This window comes from Rhipicephalus sanguineus, chromosome 2 (genome assembly GCF_013339695.2).
Source record: "Rhipicephalus sanguineus isolate Rsan-2018 chromosome 2, BIME_Rsan_1.4, whole genome shotgun sequence".
In the NCBI taxonomy this organism is placed as follows: Eukaryota; Metazoa; Arthropoda; class Arachnida; order Ixodida; family Ixodidae; genus Rhipicephalus; species Rhipicephalus sanguineus.
Genome location: NC_051177.1, coordinates 223985423 through 223999394, shown reverse-complemented (window position 1 = coordinate 223999394; position 13972 = coordinate 223985423). Strand labels below are relative to the sequence as shown.

Below are 13972 nucleotides of genomic sequence, written 5' to 3'. Positions count from 1 at the left end.
CCAAATCATGTGCATAAACAGAATTCGGCCTCTACATTGCCTCATTCCCTTGATAAGACAACTATTAAACACCACCCCGCCAGTGCTTCACCAACCTAGCGAAAAGAAACACTTTCATGTTGCTATATCATAAGAATATGCTTGGGAATCCTTTCTAACTTTTTTTTCTGCAAATTCACTTCGAAGTATTCGAAATATATTCTAGAAATATTCGAGAAATATTCGAAATATATTCGATTCGATTCGCACTCACACTTCAATATTCGAATTCGCTTTGCACCCAAAATTTTGCTATTCGCACAGCTCTACAAAATATGTTTGGTACCAAAATACTGTTCCAAACATTGTCAGCACACAAAACAAGTTCAAGAATACTCCAGAACGAATAGTTTTTCCAACTCGAGCATTGTAAATAGGGCCCGAGGCAGGGCTAACTAGAAACCATTGAAGCATACGAAATAGCCAAGGTGAAAGAAAAATGTGCGAGTCAGCAGTCTTTGGCTTTATGGAAAAAGAAAATTCCCGAGTCATCGTTATGACATGGCTAGGTGCGTCGTGGTGCGATTACAGTGATGACATGGGCTGGTTCTGTACTGCTTCTTTATAGTACGTCACCTCTTTGGTTTTACTATCGATCTGTTGTCATTGCATAAATAGCATGTGAAATGGCATGTAGAACGTTCAGTTGCAAGTCCCTGTTGTGACGTTACTCTCTACCATAGCGCTCCGCGACAGCTGCTGACCAATTGTGGCTGCTCATTTCTTTCAAAGGTCATCAACGACACTCTCGGCTCGTGTTCCACAAGCCGCAAGCTCACCACTGCCTACCACCCGCCAACAAATGGACTCTCGGAGCGCCTCAATCACACCTTCACCACAATGCTAGCCATGTACCGTATTTACTCGAATCTAGGCCGGCCCCGATCCTAAGCCGACCCCTGAAATTTGCAAGGCCAGAAAAAAAACACAACTTAATCATTGTACTCGAATCTAAGCCGACCCCCCCACTTTCGCACATCGTTTTTTTGAAAGAAACATCGGCTTAGATTCAAGTATATATGGTATGTTTCCACACATCACCGTGATTGGGATAGCACTTTGCCTCATGTGATGTTTACGTACAATTCGTCACGCCACGACACCGCTGACTTCTCTCCCTTCTATCTCTTGTACGGCCGCCGTTATCCTTTGAGACTCTTCTACCATCAGCTACGCACACTCTTACAGAGTACGCCCACGATGATCCTGTTTCAAAAGGCCCACTACAATAGCCACAACAGAGTCATTTCCTACTCTCCTGGACACCTTGCTGCCACGTTGGCCTGTCGTCGAAGCTGCTCTCTCCCTTACAAGGTCTTATGCCAGCTTACTGAGGTCACATGTGAGATCGCTCCGTTGGACAGTCGTTCGTTGTTATCCGTACCTGTTACTGATATCGTGCACATCTCTCACCTCAAACCATACTTTTCCGCACACGATTCTACTCTTCCTTAAACACCGAGACGGTGCTACTAGCGGTGGGTGTTATATGTTACATGGCAGGAACAAGAATGCACCAGCAAGACGACGAATGCCCACGTTGTTGCTGTTCTGTGTAGGTCGGCAAAAAAATTGGAGCTCACTCAGACTCACTCAAGAAATACATTTTGCTCTGAGGGCTCACTTGGACTCAGACTCACCAATATTTTTCTCAACCAGGCTCACTCGGACTCAGACTCACTCAAACTCAGACGCACTCACTCAGACTCACTCACCGGACTCACTCAAACTCACCAAAATATTACTCACCCGCACTCACTCAGATTCACGGCTTGACCTGAGTCTGAGTGAGTCGACTCACGAGTTCGCTAGCGTAAAGAAAGCTTCTTATCACGTTGTCAATGCTCTTTAACACCAATATTTCACATAATCGGTGCTCTACAATACCCCACTTGATCTTGTACCGTCAAATGCGAGTTATCTAGGTTTAAATCCCGTAAGGACATTTTTATGAAATAAGCGACTCACATGAGATATTTCTATCATGAACTTCCCGTAGAAGAGTTTGCGGAGGGAAGTCATGCCCCCAACTCACGGCTCTGATCAAAACATATTTAAATGGTGCACGAACGCTAGCGCCTTGCAATATATGTGAATAGACTTGAGTAGAAACTTAAGCCTATATAAGGCTGATGGTAATGCTGAGGACATTAGGTCGGCAATAACAGATGGAGCTCACTCAGACTCACTCAAGAAATATATTTTGTGCTTAGGGCTTACTCCGAGTCAGACTAACTAATATTTTCCTCAGCTGGACTCACTCGAACTCAAACTCACCAAAATATTACTCACCTGGACTCACTCAGACTCATGGCTTGACCTGAGCCTGAGTGAGCCTGACTGAGTCGACTCATGAGTAAGTTTGCCAACCTATGCTGTTCTGTCATCTTGGCTGCAGCTGCTTCTACGTCTCCCTGTATATTTTGTAAATATATTTCCTTCTTTTGTGCTGTCACCTCCGTGACAATATATTCACTGGTAGTTCTTAGAGCTGTAATTTCTAGGAGTTTTCCCTATTTAACCCTTTGAGGGTCGAATTTTTTCGCGAGATCCAGTCCAAAAATGTGCAATTTTTTTATTGCTGAAATAAATTCCTCAGACGATTCTATTTAAGAAAAAAGTTGTCTAAAATTATTTCTCGTGACCGTAAAGTGCCAAAAAAATGATTTTTGTTGTTACATGCACATGGTTTATTAGTAGTAAAATCAAGCAAAATCCTAAAAAAACTAACAGTTTTTATAAATAAAAATTATGCACTGTATTAAACATAGCTCACAGACATACAAAAATAAGTGCACCAGAGTACTTTTCCAGTTAAAAATGTTCATACAAAAATAAGAGCACCAGAGTACTTTTTCGGTTAAAAATGTTCATACAAAAATAAGCGCACCAGAGTACTTTTCTGGTTAAAAATGTTCGTGCTCTAACACTAAAATGTTTTCAGCGTGTGATAGTCTTTGAAGCATGGCTCGCCGTGCAGGCTTTTCAGATGTTGCTCCTTGATCGTCATCGGAGTGTGAACTCGTCAAAAAATCCTCGCCTAACAAACTGAAATCCAATGAATCAGATTCTGATTCGGCACTTGGGGAATATTCCGCACCGGAAGAATTGCTGCTCGACTCACCGGCAGCAGAGCAACCGGCGCGTGCTTCTATAGCGTAAGCGAACTGCATCAGTGAGCGCACGGAAGAGAAACTCTATGGTTGTGTGCCCATCCGGAAAGCAAAACGAGTGAAAAAGCTACAGTAATCCTTCGTCTTATCGCCAACAAGACGTACAGTAGAACCCCGCTGATACGTTTTTGAAGGGACCGTAGGAAATAAACTTAAGAGACGGGAAACGTAAGAGCCGAAAAACAAGAAAAACGGCAAAATATTTAGTGGTACAGAATTTTATTTCAATTCTTACGAGCAGCACGAAAATTGGCGCGCTCAGCCGCGATCTAGTCGATGGATAGAAACGTGGAGCTTAGGACGGCCTCATCCACAGAAATGTTATCAACGTATGTGATTTTTTTAACACCAACAGCTGTAGGCATGAAAGAACTAAGCACACGCAATCACGACCGGCGCGGCGAGTCCGACCGCGAACCGCACGCACGACCATGCGAGCTCCAACCAGCTCGAACTCCTCCCGTTCTCCGACAAATAACGATGATGATGAGTCTACGCCAACGCGATGGCAGAAGTGAATGCCAATCTCGAAGGCCTTGCTTTCGCAAGCAATTACGTCATACACGCCATGTTTGTGCAGTACAAATCTCAAAGGCTATGCTTTTGTCAATAGTAAATGCCAATCTCGAAGGCCTTGCTTTCGCGAGCAGTTACGTCATAGACGCCATCTTTGCAAGTTGAATCTCGAAGGCCATGCTTTTGTTTGCATCAATTGAAAGATTCTGTTGCTTGCGCCTCTCATGCGCCTAATATTACGGTCAAACGAGGCCAAGCTGCGTGAAAATGCACCATGGCCGCTCTCTTTGGTAGTCACTCGGTCGGCTCCGAGCGCACTTCGCGACGTATCATACGGGAACGGTCCGACAGTTACGACGTAACAGCGGGGTTCCCAATACATTGTATGCTATGGGAGTTATGCCGGGACCGGCGGAAAACGACGTAACAGCCGGGAAAACGCAGCAGTGAGGAACGTAACAGCGGGGTTCTACTGTAGTTAGTTTTTCCGAGTGTCATGGTCTCTAGATGGTTAAACACAACACAGGAACACTGAGGATAACGAAAAATTGCTTTATGCGAAAAAACCACTAAACTATTTACATAACAAGTAGTGAAGAAAGCCCGACTATATAAACAAACATCCCTTGTGCACACTATCCCAAAACTAATAAAAATATTTACAGTTTCATCACGGGTTACTGGCGTTGACGTGGCAGCTCCGGTGCTGAGGGGACGACTTGTCGTGTCCGCGAAGTGCGTTGCTTCACCGGAGCACGACCGTCTGTTGCACCGTCGGGTAGCTGCAGTTGCCGGTCCACGCCACGTCAGGTACTTGCTTTGGCTGTACCGCTCGTAGTCCGGTGCGCGACCCACGGAGCATAGCCGCAGAACGTCTGCGCATCCTCAGGAGAAGGGTCTCGCTGATGTGCGCTGGTCGCCCTCCTGGTCACGCCTCCCAGGTCACAGTACGTTGCTGCGAAAGCTGGGGCACATTCCCAGGAGCTGTGCTGGCGGACCTCAGGCGAACGCCTTCCCACGACCACCGCTCGTCCGTGCCTCTGCCCGTTCCAAGCGCTCTCTGCCTTCCTCCTTCTCCTCGCCGGCCACGTCGCCTCTCGTGCCTCTTTTTCTCCCTCTTCTTTGCGTTCTTTATTCAATTCTCCTTCAATGTATGGTCTTCTTCTTTCTCTTCACTCTATATTTCTTCGTATGACATCTGTCTTTTCTCTCATTTCTTCTTCCTCTACATCTCCCTCTTCTGCCAGAAGTCAACAAATTCATGCCACCGAGACCCGAAAACAGGAAACGCAATCACAACGGCGTCGTTTGTGTAATTTAGCGCCGTATGGAAACAGATGTAATCGCGCCCCGGGGAGCAATAAACGAGAGAGTAACAAGCGGTCACCCTTTGAGAGATTAGAAACTAAACAGCCATCAGCTTTGCGGGTGCAAGAAGCGAAAACCACTCGAAGGACGAAACCGAAACCTGCCGGACCGCATGCGCGCGTTCTGATGTGCAAATGAAAGCCGCTGTGCCGCTTTGGAAAGCAAAAAGAGAAAAGACGGAGAGACATCGGCGCACGGAGGTGCATCGGCGCATTTAAAAAATTCCACGTATTCCTGAAGCGTGGCAGCACATTCCAAGCAAGAGAAATGATCGAAGGTGGCGTGCGTTTGAAACCAACCGCTCCGCGGGCGCACTGATAGCTGGCGCGGCATTTTGCGAAGCATAAAAAAGGCAACAACGGAGAGACATGGCACATGAAAAAAATTCCACGTATTCCCGAAGCGTGGCAGCACATGCAAAGCAAGAAAAATGACCGAAAAAGGCGTGCACTTTAAACCAGCTGCACCGCGAACACGCTCGGATGGGCAAGCGATAGCCGGCGCGCCGTTTTGGGAAGCAAAAAAAAAATACAACGGAGAGACATTGGTGTATGAAAAAAATTCCACGTATTCCCGAAGTGTGGCAGCACAGGCCAAGCAAGAGAAATGATTGAAAAAGGCGCGCGTTTTAAAAATAAACACTATGCCGTACATGTACGACGAAAACCCTTTGGTACCAGAAAGCTTCTGCCGTACATGTACGGCGAAAACTCTCAAGGGGTTAAATAGATACAACATTGCGGGCTGCGTAGTTCAAGTTACACTGAATTACAAAAGAAACCATTTGCCATTCTTACAAGGATGGTCTGATGTCTACGGGTGTTGTGTGGGTTGGCTCCTGTTCGACCTCAACGCTGGACCTCTCGGCCAGCAGCTTTGGCTCGGGCTGGCAGACAACGTGCTCCGGGGGCGAGCAGTGCGATGGCAGTGGCTCCAGGGGTTGGAAGAAGAGCCCCGGAGACTTGGCCTGGCTGCTGCGCTGGAGCCACCAAAGAAGCTGCAAAGTACGATTCATGCAATCAGACATCATGGGCTGTAGAAGCTCTCCACATGGCTGAAAGCAAACTGTGTGCCTTTCCTTGCAGGAAATCTGTGGCCAAGTTGAGATGGCTGGCGGCTTTGTAAGCATAGTCTTCCTGTGGACGTACAGGTAATTCCACAAGTTTCTGGCCTGACCACTTTAATGGTGACAGAAATGAAACAACTGTGCCACTTTTTGATATGTAGTTATCTCCCTTCCTTACAACACATTTCTCACGGTATAAGTACTTGTTGCTTGTGTTTTTGTACTTTTCTACCCTGCTCCTACAAGGGTGGACCGTCAAGCTGCAGTATCTGCAGCTTTTTTGCCCCCTCCCCTTTCTCACTGTTCTATTTGTTTTGTGAAAAGCACTCACTCATTGGCCAAAGTATGATATTAAAAAAATAGCCCCAACCTTGGTCTTCAATATGTCCTCGGATTGCATTCTTCACTTCATCGTGAACAGAAATGTTTTGCCTCCAAGATACTTGTGCAGCTTTGAAAGATGCCAGGCCTTCAAGCCTTCGCTGCATCCTTCCCAATACTTGCAGGGTCAACTGTCACGAAGCAGGCAGACTCCACCATAAAAATCTCTCGCTTGTTCTCATTTATTGCATCATACATTTCATGTAAACACACACAAGTTGAAACTCATAAGCAAGCCAGATGAGATATGTCAGGCTGGACACTTATAGAATTACCCGTAGTTTTCGAGCTCACATTAACACAAAACAGTGTATAAAGAGTGGAACAGACACAATGTGTCTTGCCCTGGGAACGGACAAAATGCAATTTTGGAGCACAATGGAAGCAGCAAAAATTGCATTTGGATACAAGCAGAAGGCAAAGCAAACAATTTCAATTAAAATTCAATGAAGCCTTTAAAATGCTGTTGTTGAACTTTGCGCAATGTTCTGTGAAAATGACCAAGCATTTGTTAAGTGAGCTACCTCTCAACAAAAACCGCATAAGAACAGTCAGTAAGTGCGGTACTATCATGAAAAAAAAAACATGGTTGATCCCTCCGTCATAGCAATCGGTATAACACGAAAGCAAAACGTGTCCTTACAGATGTAGTTAAATGCTTACTGTACATTGATGTAAGAGAGCTTGCTCAATGTCTATTGGTGTTTGGCAGCTATAGCACCGTTTAACGTGGATGCACCCAAGCTGACGCTTGGTGACCCATCTCCATCCCGACGACTAACGTCCATGATCAACGATTAGACAATCCTTTGTGGTAGCTGTAGTAGTTAACGGTGAGAGCGTAATCAGAGAGAGCAATCTGACAGCCAGAAGAGCGTCGGCTAAGGTTGCCATCCCGCGGCATGTTAAAAAGTAAACAGAGACCATGGCCAGACTAGAGGGAAACACAACGCGCGTCATGTCTCCCTTCCAGCCCAGCCGCAATTTTCCTCGGGGCGAGCGTAAGCGGGGAACGCTGTGTTACAGAGGCAAGTGTGCGTCACAGAGCTATTAGAGAGTTTGAGAATTGGGGACGCAAGACACTGGGTCCCCAAGCTGTGTTGGGCAGGCTGCTCTTGCATTCGGAGGAGCAGCAGAGTTTGAAAATTGGGTCAAACGCACGGGGCGGCACACGTGGCGGCACCTCCACATGGCTGAAAGCAAGCGGCATCATCTTCGAAAATGTGCCGCGTTTACTGTGGCGTGTAGTGTGCATTGAAAGGCAGCAACGATATCGGTTCACCTTTGCGGACGTTGAAACAGACAATATTGTGTGTGGTTTGTGCTGTGTGAATAACGATGCATCTTGTTTGCGAAAACATTGATCGCGCGTTGTGTCTACAAAGGCCATTTGCAGTGACCGGTTGTCTATGGAACATCAGGATTGGACATTTTATTTGACGCGATGATCTGCGAGTGCGTACAACTCGGGGGTTGTGCTGCATGCACAAAAAAAAAAAAAAAAAAAACGTGCATGATGTCCGGGCTGAAAGGTGAGACTACGCATGAGCTACCAGCGTGTTTTAGCATTGCCGAACATGCATGTACGGTCTACCAAGGCGAATACCGAGAACTATACGCGTATCGCCTTTTATTGGAGATGTACGTCTTAATGGAAGCAGTGGAGATTCTTGTTTGTCATATTCTAGTTAGCTTATCTTTATGGCTCGATATTTATGAAGTGACATTCCGAGTTTGTGTACCAAGTCTAAAGGAAAGGAGTAAGTATGGAAACACATCGTAGGCATCAGATACAGCGAAATAACCGCGCAAGAGATTATTTATAATTAAAATACTGTGTTTAACACCTCAAAACTGCACAGTGGATTATGAGAAACGCCGTAGGGGAAAACTTCGCTTTAATTTTCATGGAGATTTGTTAACCTCAACCGAACGCATCGCATGCCAATGAGTGTTTCCTTCATTTTTTTTTTTCATTCATTCATCTCCAATGAAAATTTTGCACCGTGAGTGAGAATCTAATCCGCGACCTCGCGCACAGTAGCCGCCAATGCTGTACATCGTTTAAAACTGCAGTGCAGATTTCGCGACGGAAATTGACTACGTTCACATCCATATGCCACGGTAATATTTCTCCAAACACCAGTCGTCGTGAGAACGTACGTTTGCTTTCGAAGAGCATAAGATTTTTTATGGCCGTCATCCACGACGAGCAAATCATATGTTGACCTAACAGAATCATTCATTATAGGCAGTGACTCTTCCTTTCAACAGCTGTGAGTTCAGAACATAGCAATTTGCAAAAATCTCTATCAAAGTAACGCAGACACACGCAGCGCTGCTATGCAGAGAGATCCCGCCGGCGGAACTTTCTTGCCAACCTGCGCCTGCTCCGAAGGCGGGACTTGGGGGCGGGACACTGCCAGTGACGTCACACCGTTTGCAAACAGGGAGAGGTCTATTGATGTTTTAGGAGCAGATGGCAAAATATACCGTACAACTCCTAGTGTTCAAAGCATTGCCGAAGTGTCTTATTAAAGGGGTACTGACAAATTTTTCTGAAGGCGAGTTTACTGTGCCATACAATTCTCCTGTATACAGAGACGGCTCTGAGCAACTGTGAAGCTCAGCAAATGCTGATAAGATATTTTATTTTGATATTAAAGTCAATTTTTTCATGCAGCACCTACTGACATCGATACTATCGTCAGGCTGCAGCACTAATTCTGGTGACTTCACGCAGCAATCTGGCTAGTTGTGATGACGTCAGGTACCAAAACTTCCAAGATGGCCGCTTGTGCATCACCAAAACACTCAAAATGGCCGCTTGTGCATTGCCAACGGAGCCACTGTGCAGAGCGGCTGTGGAAACGTCACTATATTTTGCGTGAACACGCGACGAGAAGCTCATATCGTGTTGTGACACCAGGGTACAGTAGGAACCAAAACTAATTTTCAAAACAAACTGTAATTACTTTTTCAGGGTGCACTCCCGCTTAGCACTACATTTTCTAGGCTCTTGAGTGCTTGGCCTTTCGTTTGATGCAAAAATACGACAACTGAAAATTTTCGTGCCAGTACCCCTTTAATATTTATTATGAACACAGGCAACAATCAACGTAAACTGCAAGAAATGAACAATTAAAGAAATGACTGGTTACTGAATGCACCGTGAAATAATCTATATATTGCAATGGCTATGAGACAAGCTAGAAGAAGGGGCAGAAGACGTGACCTGGTTGAGCCTACCGACGCCATCATTACCTAACCATCAACCTCGCCCTGTAAATAAACATAATTGAACCGTACCCACAACAGTTTTGTGGTGGAGGTGCTGGGTACTTCGATCAAGATGACGGAGACGCTGCCGCTAGGTCTACGCCGAAGCCGACGCCTCACTCAACTACCTCCGACAATACTGGGGATCCTGATGTCCAACAACGGTGACCAACAGCTGTTTCCAACTCCTCCGACGCGGACAGTCGGTGCCTCGATGTGTCAGATGGAGCCACGCCCTTTCTCTGAAAAATCAGGCGAGGACGCATCGAAGTGACGCAATATGGGCCCTGACGTTAGCAGAAACTTTAGCTGGCGGAACGCATTGTCGCAAGCGGAAGTCTAGTTGAAAGGGACGTCTTTCGGGAGAAGACATGTTAGAGGATGCGCCACGTCTGTGAACCTTGGAATGAAGTGACAAAAATACAAGCATAAGCCCAAGAAGCTCCTCAGCTCCCTCACGGACTTAGGTGGTTCGAAAGAGCTGACGGCCTCGATCTTTCGTGGGTCTGGCCTCACACCGTTTTTGTCAACGAGATGCCCAAGTACTAACATCTCCGTTTCACCGAAACGACATTTCTTTGAGTTTAAGATCAAGCCGGCCTTTTCCACGCAATCCAGAACAAGACTGAGGCGTCTGTTATGCTCGTTCAGTGTGCTGCCGAAAATCACCACATCATCGTCAAAGGATAAAGCGGAGGCGGAGGCACATCACCGTCCTGCGTAACAAGATCAATTCAGATGTCACTGTTGCATACCCCGAACTTACCGTTTCCGCAGAAAAAAACTGAGCTGTCCGTGGCGATTATCCTGCTGAGTTGCACCATTGATTACTTGCATTCAGCTGATTAAACACGAAGTGCAAAGATGGAAATTTATTGCAGAAGCACAATAGGGGCCGTAATGAGACTGCAAGTGGCACCCAGGCACGCTACAAGCGAACACCGCAGCACGTTTGCTCTTGAACGGCACAAAAGTTGCACTTTTCAGGCTCGTCTGCCAGTTGGCGGCGGCCCGGTGCGACCGAGCTCGACGCTCGCCTGGCTACTCGCTCACCACAACGTCAGTTGCACATGCGCAAGCGAGCCGAAGCGTGACCAACCTTGCGAGGAGGAGCTCTCTGCCCTCCCCCACATCCGGCTTCAAAAAATGTGACGTAATGGCCTCTCCTTAGTATTCCTTCCTCCATGCTATAAATGCTTGTTCTGCTAGTGTGGCTAGATAGCCAAGTGGTTACGACGTTCCCCTTTGAATCGTGGGTTTGAATCCCATCTCGCCAAGAAATTTTTTTCACCAAGAATTTCTCCCTGTACGCGTTCTCTCGCCCATCAGAGTCATTGCATCCCATGCCAGACAAATCGATCCACATGTTCTGGGAACGAAGCAGAGGATGAAGAGAGCACATGCCGGTTCACGATGATGATAATTTATGTTTGTGACTAATTTCATTTCATTTATTATACCCTCAAGGCCAAACAAGGCATTGCAGAGGAGAGTGGGTTCCAATAAGAAGTTTGTACAGCATAAGTAAAGCATAAATATGTAATACAGAATAAAAAATAAATAAACCATTACAAAGTATTAAATCAAGGTAAGTTATACGATGAATACACAAACACAAGAAAAACAAACATACATACGGAAAATAAATGACAATCTAGTTAGCAATGCTGTTTAATGCAACACGAAACAAGGAGTTATCGCTAATAGATACAATATTTTCGGGAAAGTGGTTCGACTCTAGTGACGTAAGAGGAATGAATGATTGATAAAATGTGTTGGTGCTGCTAGAAGGAACATGAACCTTATAAGAATGATCGATGTGACGCGATACATAGTGCGGATTATGAATGAACATGTCATGCAATGTTGTGTAGTGAAATATTTTATGAACAATGATAAACGGGAGATTTTACGCCGGGCTGCAAGAGATGAAAGTGATAGGCTAGTTTTCATGGCTGTTACGCTGGCAGTTCTGTTATAAGTAGAAAGAATAAAACGAGCTGTGCTATTCTGAACTAGTTCTAATGCGTTAATTAGGTTAGTGTTATGAGGGTCCCAGACTGATGAGGCATATTGTAATTTTGGACGTCTTAATGTTTTATAGAGTAATAGTTTTAAAGAGTCTGGAGCATCAAAAAAGTTTCGCCTGAGGTAGCCAAGGGTGCGGTTAGCACTACTAATTATGTAGTTGATGTGCGTTGACCTAGTAAGGTTGGATGAGATATGAATTCCTAAGTATTTGTATGATGTTACATGATCTAAAGGGAGGTTATTTAAGTAGTATACCCGAGAGGAGTTAGGTGACCTAGATACATGCATAACTTTACATCAGAACTGACAACTGGGCGAGTTGGAGCACTTCCATCTTGAACGAATACTAGCGTGACAAAAACGAGGACGAGAATAGAAAAGACAGACTACAGCGCTGACTCGCAACTGAAGTTGCGAAAAAGAAGCAGAATAAATAGCAACTGGAAACCTAAGAAAACAAACATCCATCGCGCATGCTCAATGTGACAAAACAAACAACGAAAGGCTATGTGGCTGATGAGACGTGGACGTGACGTAAACTATCTGTGAGGTATGATACTTCTGCATCTGATAGTGCTAACGAAGGCTGACTGATACAATTATCATCCTCCAGTGACACGTAAAACGCCTCCGTGATCTCCCGTGAGCGCTGGTCCCTGTGGCAATGCAAGATTTCCGTTTTATCAAAACAAGCTTTACAAGCACTTCTTTGACAATGAATGGCCAAATGGGAACCTGTGCCATTTTTGACATTACGCGCATGCTCCTGGATTCTGATGTTAACGCACCGACTAGTTTGCCCAATGTAAAACTTATTGCAAGAACATGGGATTTTATATACTGCATTAGTTCGACACTCTACAAACTTATTCCTGTGTTTTACCGCGCAGTTTTTTCGTTTGTCATAATTTCCCCCTTTTTCCCCGTTCCCTGTATTCAGCGTTGGCCACAAGTTGCGGCAGGTATGTCCAGCTGTGCATAGGAAGTTGCCGTCACAAGGGAAAAAGAACTTGACCGCAGAGGAAAGCCAGCCACTTCGGGAACTCCGACAAGATCAGAGCATTGTCATCCTCCCCGCCGACAAGGGCAACTCAACGGTGCTGTTGGACAGCCGGGACTATGACCGGAAGATCTCGGCTCTTTTAGAGGGTGACGCATATACACAGCTAAAAAAGGATCCGATGAAGCAAACTCAGACACAGCTTAACAAGCTACTCTCCGAAATTTTCAAGCACCACCCACAACTAAAAGCACTCTACCTAAGTCTAATCTGCTGCAACGACTCTGCACCGGGTTTCTACGGACTACCAAAAATTCACAAGCCTGGCGCCCCCCTCCGACCGATCGCCGACTTCACTTCCTCTCCATGCCGAGCCCTTTCAAGTTTCCTACACCAAATCATCACCCGTCTCACCCGGAAGACCCCAACTCATGTCCGCGACTCCAGCCACTTCGTGCAGCTAGCATCAGAGGTGAGCATCGACGAAGACGAGAGCCTGGTCTCGTTCGACGTCGTATCTTTGTTCACCAATGTGCCAGTACCCTTATCTGTATCCTGTGCCCGTGCTGCTCTTGAGGGTGACGATAGCTTGAGTCAAAGGACTCCGCTCACTGTTGACGAACTCTGCCGCCCACTGGAATTCTATTTTTCATACAGAGGAACGATTTTCAGGCAAAACAGTGGAACCGCAATGGGAGCCTCCATCTCTGTCACAATGGCAAACCTGACCATGGAGTATATAGAAGGGAAAGCACTTGGCTCCTTCACGCCGCAACCCAAGCTCTTTCTTTGCTATATGGACGATTGTTTTTGTGTCATGAAGACATCTGAAATTGAAAACTTCAGACAGCACCTTATTTCTGTTCACCCAGCCATACAGTTCACGGTCGAGTGTGAACGCGACCGCACCCTCCCCTTTCTCGACGTCCAGGTGGCAAGAAGGGGCCGTGACTTGGAGTTCTCCGTTTACAGGACGCCGACGCATGTTGGCCAATACCCTCCACCCACAAGGCCTCCGTTGTGACCACATTACTTCAGAGAGCCAAAAAGATATGCTCCACTGACACGGAACGCCAGAAAGAAGAGGCTCGCGTAATTGCAGACCTCAGAAAAAACGGT

The 13972-nt window shown here is 46.0% G+C and overlaps 1 protein-coding gene across 1 annotated transcript in view; it reads right to left on the bottom strand.

The window, feature by feature from the left end:
* Positions 1–13972, bottom strand: part of LOC125757310 (uncharacterized) — a 77528-nt gene that overhangs the window by 9802 nt on the left and 53754 nt on the right. Inside the window, exon 4 of the mRNA XM_049412775.1 lies at positions 5894–6093. Coding sequence (XP_049268732.1) covers positions 5894–6093 — 200 coding nt within the window. The remainder of the gene's footprint in view (positions 1–5893; positions 6094–13972) is intronic.